Here is a 12,705-nt window from a genome sequence, read left to right as displayed (position 1 = left end):
TGTGTCGTCCTCTTCTTGGTCAGAAACAGAAGAGGAGTCACAATGTCGGGGTTATGACAGTCAGTTTTAGCGCCAAGCAAACCGCGGAGGACTTGCTCCTTGCGGTGGGTGCACATACATATGGAAAAGGCGGAAAATGATGGCTCCGAGCTGGGTTTATGAATAAAAAAAGGTCACAAAAGGGCTCGGGCTGTGACACATGATCAGACTCAGCAGTTTTTGTTTTTTTTTTTTCCTTTTTTGCTGCATACGGAGAAACTGAATGAGCGCTGGTATTTTTACTTTTGACTGCTTGCTGGGATATGTATTCACTGTCAAATGAAATCAGCACCCTGACCACTCCACTCCACTCCACTCCACACAGCGTGTGCCACCAAGACATGCTGGACCTGCAGTTACAAAGTTGGCAGTCTCGGCTCTTCTGAGAAATGACATGGTCTTCTTATTGCTTTTTATGTTCACACCCACAGGGAAGCTCAAGCTTATCCCGGCTTATTCCCAGGCTATTTACACCATAACATGGTTAACCTTTTTAAATGTTGCTTGGTTTGTTGGTTTACAAACACAAACAATTAAAAATGGTGATCTCTCAAAGTGCAGGCTTTTTTAAAAAATGACATTATTACTAGGGCTGTGTTAAATGATTATTTCTGTAATCGATTAATCTAAATTAATCCCTGAAAGTACCTGATTAGTCCTTGAAACCACAAACGCATGCACAGGTTAATAAAAATATTCATTCATTTTCTACCACTTTTCGTCACGAGGGTCGCTGGAGCCTATCCCAGCTGTCTTTTTCCACTTTTCTGACCTATAAATGTAGTTAGAATGTTGTATTCTCGTGTTAAACGGCGCCAAAGTTTCAAATAATGAGGTTTGCGCATTTGGAAGTGAGCCCTAAAAGAAGTTTGGATGGCTCAAAACGCCCGGTTTCAAAAGGCGTGGTAAAGCCGTTCGTTTGTGACATCACAGAGGGGCGGACTTGGCATACCCGGAGGTGGGCTGCGGGTGGAATAAATTAAACAGACCGTTTTGGCAGGAAGCACAAATCAAAGGAAATACAAGTGGAATAGGTGCAGATTCTGCAAAATCTAAAAGGTTTTCTGTGTGGGTTATTGTGTGTAGCTGCTCTATAGGACTCCACAACGCAATACATTCATTCATTCATTCATTTTCTACCGCTTTTTCCTCACAAGGGTCGCAGGAGTTGCTGGAGCCTATCCCTGCTGTCTTTGGGCTGGTCGCCAGCCAATCACAGGGCACATATAGACAAACAACCATTCACACTCACATTCATACCTATGGACAATTTGGAGTTGCTAATTAACTTAGCATGTTTTTGGAAAGTGGGAGGAAACCGGAGAAAACCCACTCATGCACGGGGAGAACGTGCAAACTCCACACAGAGATGGCCGAGTGTGGGATTGAACTCGGGTCTCTTAGCTGTGAGGTCTGCGTGCTAACCACTCGACCGCCGTGCAACCGTATGCCAATTATTCATTCACTCATTTTCTACAGCTTATCCTCACGAGGGTCGCGGGGGTTGCTGGAGCCTACCCTACCTGTCTTCGGGTGAGAGGCGGGGTACACCCTGGACTGGTGGCCAGCCAGCCAATCACAGGGCACATATAGACAAACAACCATTCACACTCACATTCATACCTATGGACAATTTGGAGTCGCTAATTAACCTAGCATGTTTTTGGAATGTGGGAGGAAACTGGAGAAAACCTACTCATGCACGGGGAGAACATGCAAACTCCACACAGAGATGGCCGAGGGTGGGATTGAAATCGGGTCTCTTAGCTGTGAGGTCTGCGCGCTAACCGCTCGACCGCCGTGCAACCGTATGCCAATTGTTTTGCAGGTCAGTAAAACGTTTTGACAATTTTGGCGTGTTACACAAAATACATAGTATCTGAGTATTTTGAAAAGCAGTTTTCACGATCTTCTTGATGTGTTTTCTTAACGCAAGACGCACAGTACACTCTAGAATCTACTGCATATATGATCTTCACTTAAACTATGTTCTTGGACTGTGGGAGGACACCAGAGTCCCCATAGAGAACATACATAACAAACTCTACACAAACATGAGAGGCGACAGTGTTAACCACGGTGCCGCTTATCCAAACATATCATCATCATTATTTATTGGGTGAATATCTAATAGTCCTTTGCAGCATGTGTGGTTTTCTCACCACTGGAGGATTTATATGCAGAAAGCATCCATCATTCAGACTCGGGTTCCAAGACAAAAAACAAAAGGTTGGACACATCCTTCTTTTCATCATTTCACTTCACCTGTCCAGCAGCCATCAGTTCACAGTTACACATATGAGGTGTTGATACAGGACTACCCCGCAGCTGTCCATCCGCCCTGGAGTATCACACCCTCGGGTACAGTCTTCGTTCTAAAGGGATTCAACCGTTATCCTTAAAACATTCATTCATTTTCTACCGCTTTTTCCTCACGAGGGGAGCCTATCCCAACTGTCTTGGGGCGAGAGGCGGGGTACACCCTGGACTGGTCGCCAGCCAATCACAGGGCACATATAGACAAACAACCATTCACACTCACCTTCATACCTATGGACAATTTGGCGTCGCCAATTGACGTTGTTGCAGATTTATCTATAATAATAGATGATCATAATGATTGTATGTAGAATACTGCTACCAGTAACACATAAATACATTTTATCGGGTTCTCAATAGTATTTCAACACAGGGGAGGAAAAATTGAGAACCACTGCTCTGTCGGTGACTTGAAACTGAAGATGTGTTCAATGAGTCACCGGTTTTATACGTTTACTATCTGTCGCTATAAAACCGTTGAGTCATTTAGGGCCAAACTTGACTGTTTTGTTCGTCAGTTGGGGCAGCTTAAGGACGGAGTTGCTTTCTCACAGCACAACTGGACTGGAGCTTGCGAGGAATAGAAATATAAATGTATTTTTTATTTCCTATATTAAAGAGTAAACAGAGCACTGAGTGAGGAGTAAATGCCACAACATATGCTCTGTGTCGCACCTTGTGTCACGCTTTAAAAACACCTAGACTAGTTGATGATCCCAGCTATGCTTATATGTTACTGAACAAACCAAGGAGCTACAGTTGTGTGAGCCGCACAGTGAATTAGCGGTTAGCTTGTCTGCCTCACAATCAGAAGATCTCCGTTGGAACGTTTATCTGTGGGTTTTGAATGTCTCCCTTTTCTCTCACAACCCAAAAACATGCGGGTTAGTTTATATTGTGAATGGGCGCTTGTATGCAGGCACATTTGTAGGTTAAATAAAACGCAAATAAAGTAAAGAAACTAAAGAGTGTTTTTATTTAAAATGTATTTAAAAGATTTTGGGTGAGAGGAAGAGTACACCCTGTATTGGTCACCAGTCAATTATCCAAGGTCGGGCAAAATGATCTGACACATTTGTAGGTTAAATAAAACGCAAATAAAGTAAAGAAACTAAAGAGTGTTTTTATTTAAAATGTATTTAAAAGATTTTGGGTGAGAGGAAGAGTACACCCTGTATTGGTCACCAGTCAATTATCCAAGGTCGGGCAAAATGATCTGACACATTTGTAGGTTAAATAAAACGCATATAAAGTAAAGAAACTAAAGAGTGTTTTTATTAAAAATGTATTTAAGATTTTGGGTTAGAGGAAGAGTACACCCTGTATTGGTCACCAGTCAATTATCCAAGGTCGGGCAAAATGATCTGACACATTTGTAGGTTAAATAAAACACAAATAAAGTAAAGAAACTAAAGAGTGTTTTTATTTAAAATGTATTTAAGATTTTGGGTGAGACGAGGAGTACACCCTGTATTGATCACCAGTCAATTATACAGGGTCGGGCAAAATGATCTGACACATTTGTAGGTTAAATAAAACGCAAATAAAGTAAAATACATAGTACATAAAATGCCATTTTGCTTTGTTTCTTTATAATGCCATTGTTTTTGGTTTCTTTTTCAGTTGCTGCCATGAATTAGACTGGTGAGCATGGCGCTTTCACGGAACCGCGGAAATGTTTATCAAAACAAACAAATCTGTAACTGCAACACAACGAGCGTTCCGTTTGCACTTCAATCTTGGTAGATATGATCCCGTACCAGCTGGAACTACCATCTTGTTATGGGTTACCAACTTCAGAGCTATAAACAATGACATTATAATGAAACAAAGTAAAATGGCATTATATTTACTATGTACAGTAAAGTCTTGTTATATCGATATCGGTTAAAACTAATTACTACTTATTACGATACTATTTTCATTTCCCGGCAAATTTCTAGTCTTTTATGATATAATTAGCTCCGTTAGTACGATACACGGTTATTATGATAATCTGGTTACTAGGATGCCCTTTTCATCTCCCGCCAGCCAATTTGGTCTGCTTATATCGATACAAAAGCAGCTTAAATCAATCTTTGCTTAAGGATTTCAATACCAAAAAAGAACACGGCGAACGGCTGCTTCCAGTCAACTTTATTTTCCACACTTCCACCACCAGAGTGCAGCACACACAGCGGAAAACACCCGTCCCTCGCGCCTACCCCTCCGGGTGGCAACACCTTCCCTATCGATAGTTCCGGGGTGAATTATGTCCCGGTAACCGGTGATCACTACAGCGTAAGTTTATTTTTATTTACTGTAGTACAAAATGTATTGTAGTACAAAAGCATGCTAGATACGCAATCCATGAACTCAAGGAGAAAATGACATGCCATATCAAAGATCCGCCCACTTTTAATGCAGTTCGGCGCAGGATCGGATATATGGATAGTCCGGTTATATCGATATTTTTTCCGACTCCCGAGAATATCGATATAACGAGACTTTACTGTACTTTACTTTATTTGGCTTTTATTTAACCTACAAATGTGTCAGATCATTTTGCCCATTGATCATTTTATACTCATCCTCTCACCCAAAATCAACCGGGACAGGCTCCAGCTCACCATGAGGCAAATGAGAGGCAGCGGTATAGAAAATGTATGGATGCTAGTGGTCTGAAAGCGCCTCTGTATCAAATCAAACAGAGACAAAACACAAATATATTTCGACAAGGACAAGAAGAACATTTGAAAAGGTGAAAGGAGCGTCCACCCCATCTCCGCATCGACAACCCGCTCCGATTCTGTCACTTCACTGCAGGTGAAACAATCTCCAACAGAGCGTGCAGCAACAACCGACGCTCTTCTTTCACTTCCCCCCCCCCCCCCCCCTTTTTAAAGGTGCTAATGAATATTCAAGAGGTAGAAGGTGACAAAACCTCCATCCTGTCTCAGAACAGGCCAGTTAACTGATCATTTGACTCGGTCTGGAAGGCAACAGGTTGGAGTGGAATGAAAACTTGCCAGGGAGCCACACACCACACACACACAGGGACGGGGCTGGCGTGGAAGCGCAGCAGATTCAGGAAAACTCTCCAGGAGATTAAAACAGTGATTCCCAGCAGTCTCGGAGAGAGGCACAATTTGCAATTCTCTCACATCTAAATCTGGGCTCTCCCCTGAGCTATGTGTGCGCTACATTGAGTCCGCTTAAGAAGAAAAACACACAACAACACCTTTTTTTTTGTGAATAAAGCTAATGGTTGCTGCACAAATGAGTACGGGCGGATTCATTAGTAAAAATATATATATTTGCATCTTAGTATTAGTCCACTTAGTCCACTCAAGACAGGTGAGAGGACACATTAGGAGTGATGGAGGGGGTCAGTGTGGAACCTCGCCTTATACCGAGAGCTTTGGGATCAACTGGGGAGTTTTAATGGATTCGGAATGGATCAACTAACGGCTATGGGTATTTAGACTCGCAATCCATGTGGTGCAATGCAGATGTTTATAATTATCTGCAAAACAACAAATTGGCTTTGCAATCTATCACGGTAAATGAAAATAAAAGACAAACGCAAGAACACAATTCGTCACTTAGCTCAAATGTGCAGAGGGACAAATAACTAAACGTGTACACAAATTAAGACGCAGCAAGACACCTTGAATATAACGACGCTAAATAATAATAACACTGAGGTGGACTGACAATATCATGTCAATTTAAATAGAAAGAGCATACATGGAGATGAATTAATTTCCTGCTCAAATTAAATTGCCGCCTTCTAATTACATTTTGAGCATATGTATTCGCAAATTTCTGCAGGGCAAATAAAAAATTGAATTATTTTCCTTGTGTTTTATTAGCACCGCTACTATTAAATTAAATCATTCCTTTTCGACATACTATTAAAAACTAAATAACAATGGGAAACAACATAAACGGAGAAAAATTATTCAGTATCTGCAATATTAAAATAGCATAATGGGCTTATGTATATTCAACCTTTTAAAACTACTATGGTTAGCAATATTATGCTGCTTTAAATTCCAAAAAAAATGCAACAGGTTTTAAAACTAAAAACAAGACAAAAAAAATGTTAATTTTATCTTTGGATTGAATTCAAATATTAATACTCAAAACTTGACTACAATTTAATGAATAAATGCTACAACTTTGTATTTAAATTGATACTCAAAAGGCCTTCACAGGAAAAAAAAAATATGGCGGCATACTACAAACACCAAACCTATTTTTGCACTTTAATAAATAGATTTAAATATTAATCACACACACACACACAATACTACAAATAACAATACTAGTAATATTTGCTGTTTGACTAAATGTCCCAATTATAACATTCTTTAAATATTCATATTTAATAATAATGTAATTTTATTTCAAATGTGTTATTGTTATACTGTATTAATATTTTGCAAGTATCTGTACATATAAATATCACATTTCCAGCTTATTCTAATTAGCATATTGTTAATTGGTAATTATATGATTGTTTCTACAATAAAGTCAATTGTTTCAAACGAAGGGAATTTAACGTGTAATTCAATTATCAACGTGTGCACAAAAAAATGCGTGACGTGTAGACAAGACGTTCATGTGATTCCGCCCATACGTGTACAAGCTCCCTGCAATGGCGAGGATTGCGTGACACCGAGTGGGGGGCGGGGAGTGGGAGTGTATGTATACGGCGTGTATGTGTGGGGTGTACATCCACACACACGTACAGCTCCACGCACAAGGGATTTTTTTTTTTCCTTCTTTCCCCTGCACCACGTAATACACATTATATGCACACGCCGCGTGATCCCGCCCCACGCAAGGCAAAAGGCCATCGTGGCAGCCATTATGAGGCTCAGCCATCATGGCCTACGTGCACGTTGGCTAGCCGAGGGGAGTGGCGCACCCATTGTGCGCCATGTTGGTGCGCGTAGTGCACTCCTTTAACGCGCAGCTGCAAAGCAAATTACGTTAAAATCTAAAGTTCCCTGACGTGTAGTGCACGCCATTAAATGCGTGGGAGTGTAAGAAAGCGTACACAAAAGGGGAAAATGAGGGGGGGGGGGTTGCTGCTTGCAAGTAATGTATAGTCACGTGTTCCTCCACAAGGGGGTTGAATATTTACCTTTTTTTGTGTGTCACGCAATGTGGGCCTCTCCCTACAGGCTTGAGGGTGCGTTTGCGTGCAATCAATACCTCGCCGTGTAAGCTTATAGAATATCACGAGTGGTGCCAAATGAAACGGGGGGGGGGGGAGCTTCTACAGTTGATAGTTGTGTAGTGGGGCCAAGACAGAAACACGACGCTGATGCAGTTCTACACGTACGTGGGACAGTTTGTGACCCATTCAGCAATGAGAAATGTGCAAACAACAACAAGGAAAAAGTGTGTGTGGGGGGGCAAAACCAGCAGGTGTGTACACTCTGAAGGCCTACCTTAGTTTTTTGGGAACAGAGTAGTCCACCTCTATCACCTTTCCGTGTAATTCCACTTTACCTGTAGGGGGGACACGGAGTGGGGGGGGGGGGGAACATTAGGCTAAGCAATATAATGCATGTAGGAATAATAACTAGGAAATAAAGTGTGTGTGTACATGAGGGGGCAGCCATGCTTTCCACTCGCAGTGCATTATTTTCCACGCATAAATAAATGTTAAATGTTCTGCAAGGTGGGCACCACCTAAAAGGTGCTAAGCTAGGCTAGGTAGGTAGGGTACTGGAGTGGGTGGGTGGGTGTGCAGTGTATTTAAGAGGCGGTTCCCCTGTGTGAGTGGGTCCCCCTGGTGCAGCCCGGAATTAAGCGTCTCACCTCCTCCACCACCACCACCACCACCACTACTACCCCCCACCTCCCATTTTCCAGCTACCTGTTTATGGGCTCTTTCCTGCGGACCCCCGCGACCCACCTCCAAGACACCTCGTAAAAACACTGCCAGACATCCTAGCAACACGAAGCTGACAAGTTTTCCACGCGAGTGTCGCTCTGCTGCCTTCAATAAAATCAGGAGAAAAAAATAAGTGAAAAATAATTACCCCCGAAGCATCAAAGGCACCCCATGCACACACGCACGCATTCCACGAAAAGCTGCGCTATATATCGGAATCCGTACGCTTTTTTTTGTTGTGTTGTCTTACGATGCTTGTGTTGTCTTTAAGCGGACATTAAAGCAAAAAAAAAAAAAAAGTGTCCTGTTATCGATCACGGATCAGTCTCCACGCGCGCGTGCCTCTCTGAATATGAGTAAAATCATATTTAAAAGGGAATCAAACACTCAATACACGTAACTGTAAATGTGTCATATCATCAAGCATCACTTCTTACTTACCGGAGAGAGTCTCTATTGCCTTCACGGCCCAGTTCTGGTCCGGGAAGTCCACAAACGCATAGCCGGATTTGAGGAGGACCTGCTCGGCCACGGGTAGCTTCCTCTCCCCGAAGAGCTGCTGCAAGTCCTCCACAGTGACCGAAGGACTTAAATTCCCAACATATAGTTTGTTCATGATCTGACAGGAGAAGGAGGTGGGGAATAAATCTCCAAGCGAGACGTGATATTCTATATACAAAAAAATAAAATAAAATATAAAATAAATGTAAAAAAAAAAAAGATGTAAAGAAGAAGAAAAGGCAGTAGTTACCCCTTTAGAAAAGCTGTATATAAGCAAAGCTACCCCCCTCTGCAACAGCAACTCTGGCCCTGGACAAACTCTTTCACGGGGACTCTGGGAGTTACGACACTACTCTGGAGCCAACAAGCACCGCCTCTAAAATAAAAGCGCCCCTCAAATAAAAAAAAAAAAATGGTAGTGTATACGCGGGGTTCCCTTCTGCTTTGGACTGCGAGGAAAACACTAGAAAAAATGCTAGTGAATGGATGCACTTTATGGATTTTATTAAATAAGTGAAGCCATATTGTGGAGTCATAACACCAGTCTATTTTGATTTATGCACACCTGCAAAAAAAAAAAAAGTTAATTCATTTTTGTGACTTTTATTTTTTTACAGAATAAATACTATTTCCGGTATTCTAGTCATGCAAAATAACGTGACTCTTCTTGATGCATGCATGAATGTACTTGAGCACTTCCTGTACCTTATATGCTGACGCAAGGAGGGTGGATGAGTGGGTGGAGTCATCACGACATTAAGGGGGGTGGGGGGGCACCCACTTGGTGTGACGTTGCTCATCTCCCCCCCCCCCCCCCCCCCCCCTCCACCCGTGGAACTATCCATTGTTGACTGAAGTGGAAAAAATAGCATACCGACACACACACACATAGACACAGACAGACAAGGCCTGGAGATATGCAATCAAAAACAATCATTCTATTCTATATAGTGCGATTTGATGGGTGGTTTGTAGTGAAATAATACATTTAAAAGGTACAAAAAAATTAAAAATTATCTTTGTTATGCCCTACACCTCAGATAGTTTTTTTCTGGTATGGCCTCCATAAGGGAAATGTAAATATTTGTATTTTTTTAAATGCATGTTCACCTTGTTTTCTAATTTATTGCCCTTCAATGAAACACATATACAGTATGGCACATTCCAATGAAGAAAAATATTTTTGTTTTGAAAAAAAAAAAATTCACGGCACACACACAATTCACTTTATATAACATTTTTTGATTGCATTGTTTCGTGAAATCAAAGTAAAGTTTTATTTCACAAAACATTCTGGAGACTGAGCAGTCTTATAGACCACACATGCACATTCAGACCCTCTACATGGGGGTGTGAAACTCAATCTCACAGGGGGGTTTGTGAGCTTGAACTGGTTGTTCATTTCAATAAAGTTATTTCCGATGGACCACCCCTTTGTCATTCTCTCAATGTCTGGGCAAAAGCGACAGTATTTTCTATCAAATTACAATAACAATAACAATTGATGTGAATCAAGATTATATTGCAGTCAGCTACATCCATCCATTTTCTATACCGCTTATCCTCATTAGGGTCGCTGGGGTATGCTGGAGCCTACAGTCCGCTACATTGTGATAGCAAAATGGATAATAATGTAATTGGCAGCAATAAGCAGTGGGCCGTACATTCAGTCCAACTACTTTGCAGGCTCAAGAAAAAGACTTGTATGATATTTATCCAGAACAACAACAAAAGTATTTTTAATTTGTATTTTATGGTACAATTAAGTTGACCAAAATTAGGCAAAGCAGAATGCTAGCTCACTCTGGCCCTGTCCAGGCATTTCAGTTTTTGTTTAAAAAGATACACACTTCTAAATAGGCGGCCACAAAAATCAATTACTCCTACTTCTAACTGTGACGGTAATAAATTTATGTTCAGAGGAATGAAACTTTCTGCAAAAATATTGCACAAAAGTCATAAAGCTGTGATGATGGAGACACTTTGACCCTGGAACAGATAATTTCAGGTCATTTATAAAAAGATTATTGTTTTCTGTCTGTAAAACAATATAAGAATATAATTATTTTAAAGGATTGATGCTTTCTTACATTTAACTTTTGATTTATTGTATTCTCAATTCTTTTTTTAAATTCAAGTAAAGTTTAAATATCACAATAAATACTTTCATTGGTAATGTTTGGAGACGTAGCAGAATACTTATAACAAATACCTAGAGACAAATATGTGCTCAGAAATAATAACAATTAGGCAAAGTAGACACATGCATCTCCATTTAATAAGCTCCAAAAAGAAGAAAGTACACACACTTGGGGAGACAATGTATATATACTTGCAGATTTCTGAAGTAAAGCCGATTATCAGGAAAATGTTTTGTTTTACAATATAGCATTAGCATTAGCCAGCACTTCCGGTTACTAGTTTCAAAGATAGCGTTGAAATTCACCGGCACTTCCAGTTGTGACCAAAGTTGAAATGTTATATGCTATAAAATACTATATTTGCTGCTATAGAAAGATACACGCATGGCACAGCTTTAAAACTAATCAAACGACTAACAGCAGAAGATGTTACACGGAAATTAAGTAAACGCAATTGACACTTTAACGGGTTAAAAAGTTTGGCTAGCAAGCTAGGTAGCATTGGCTGAGTAAACAAGTATCAAACAATATCATTCTTTTTCCATGCGAGCGAGTCGCTTAAAACATTAAACGTAGCAAATAACATTCATACCGCCTTGTCGAAGAAGACGTCGTCCACCTTAAATTATGGTATATTTACTTTTATAGAAGTTGTGTGCCAACCAGCTCTAGCCGCGCAGCTACAGCGTGTATGCAAAGACGATGACGTCACGTTTTTTTCAATCGTGCTTTATTGATTACTGCTTGGGAACAAGGCAACAAAAAAACACTGTAAGTGCAGTACGAAAGCACCCACTCATTTGCCGTGAAACCAGGCCAAAAATGCATGAATTGAGGAATTAATGTTTAATGGTGTCTTCCTCTGGACACAGTTACTTGGACAGAACAGTTATTGTATTTAATTACTCCATTAAGTCCTAACTGACGTTTACTGTGAAATGTACTAGTGATGGACATTTCGTATCTTCTCAGGAGCTGGTTCTACAAAAAAATAAAAAAATAAATAAAAAAAACAAGATCCGTCTCAACTGGACAAAAGGGTACAATCTTATTTGGTGTTTTATTGGTAAATGTCCAACAATTCACAGGGAAATAACACACATCAACAAAACATTATACATTAAAATACCAATTAAAACGTTCACAAATGAAGACGAAGCAGCATCCTAGTAAGTTTTTACCAGACTGGTATTCAGAAACACAAGTGCCTCAGCTGCTTTAATATAAACACAGACAAAAAACAAAAACAAAAACGGCTCAGTCACTTCAAAGAGCCAGCTCGATGAACCATATCGTTCACGAACGACCCATCACTAAAACATACATAATGGACAATGGAGTCCAGTAGTTGTGTGCACAATCACATATTTGTAATCTGTACAGTCAGTAAGTCTACGCAGATGTCACATGGGGATTATTATTATGAGTCGCACATAAAAGAAAACATTGTACGGCATGTGGCATGGTTATTTACTGCACCTAACTTTAAAGAAATAAAACATGCAAGCAGCAGCTGAGGGCGAGAGGAGCTTGTGAGCAAATGAATTGTTGAGTTGTTTGCTATTCATTCACGCAATCAAACTGAATCTATGTACTCATTACACCCTAATGACATCATTTAAAGCTTGCTCCACTGTTTCAGTAGAAACATAATAAAACATCTGGTATAGTCACATCCATATGCAAAAATATGATTTTATAACCCAACCAGGCTGCTCACCTTAGTGTATGACAGTGTAATCATATAGGCTGTTCAGGTTGTTTGTCCTGTGAAATAGTGGATTAGCACATTAATAAAGTATTTTGTCTGTC

General features: G+C 40.4%; 1 protein-coding gene across 4 annotated transcripts in view; it reads right to left on the bottom strand.

The window, feature by feature from the left end:
- Positions 1-9,096, bottom strand: part of igf2bp2a (insulin-like growth factor 2 mRNA binding protein 2a) — a 46,724-nt gene extending 37,628 nt beyond the window's left edge. For 3 of the 4 annotated variants that reach the window (XM_058081743.2, XM_058081741.2, XM_058081742.2), the window contains exons 1-2: positions 8,693-9,096; positions 7,803-7,863 (exon numbers count right to left, since the gene is read on the bottom strand). In XM_058081743.2, the coding sequence (XP_057937726.2) occupies positions 7,803-7,863; positions 8,693-8,867 (236 nt within the window). In that variant the 5' untranslated portion in view covers positions 8,868-9,096. The remainder of the gene's footprint in view (positions 1-7,802; positions 7,864-8,692) is intronic. The other variant, XM_058081739.2, reaches the window with a different exon arrangement.
- Positions 9,097-12,705: the final 3,609 nt, after the last annotated feature.

The sequence above is a fragment of the Doryrhamphus excisus genome, linkage group LG12 (assembly GCF_037039965.1).
Source record: "Doryrhamphus excisus strain RoL-2023G ecotype Guam linkage group LG12, RoL_Dexc_Guam_v1.1, whole genome shotgun sequence".
In the NCBI taxonomy this organism is placed as follows: domain Eukaryota; kingdom Metazoa; phylum Chordata; class Actinopteri; order Syngnathiformes; family Syngnathidae; genus Doryrhamphus; species Doryrhamphus excisus.
Note: the sequence above shows the minus strand (reverse complement) of the source record. Positions and strands in the feature narration are given on the sequence as shown.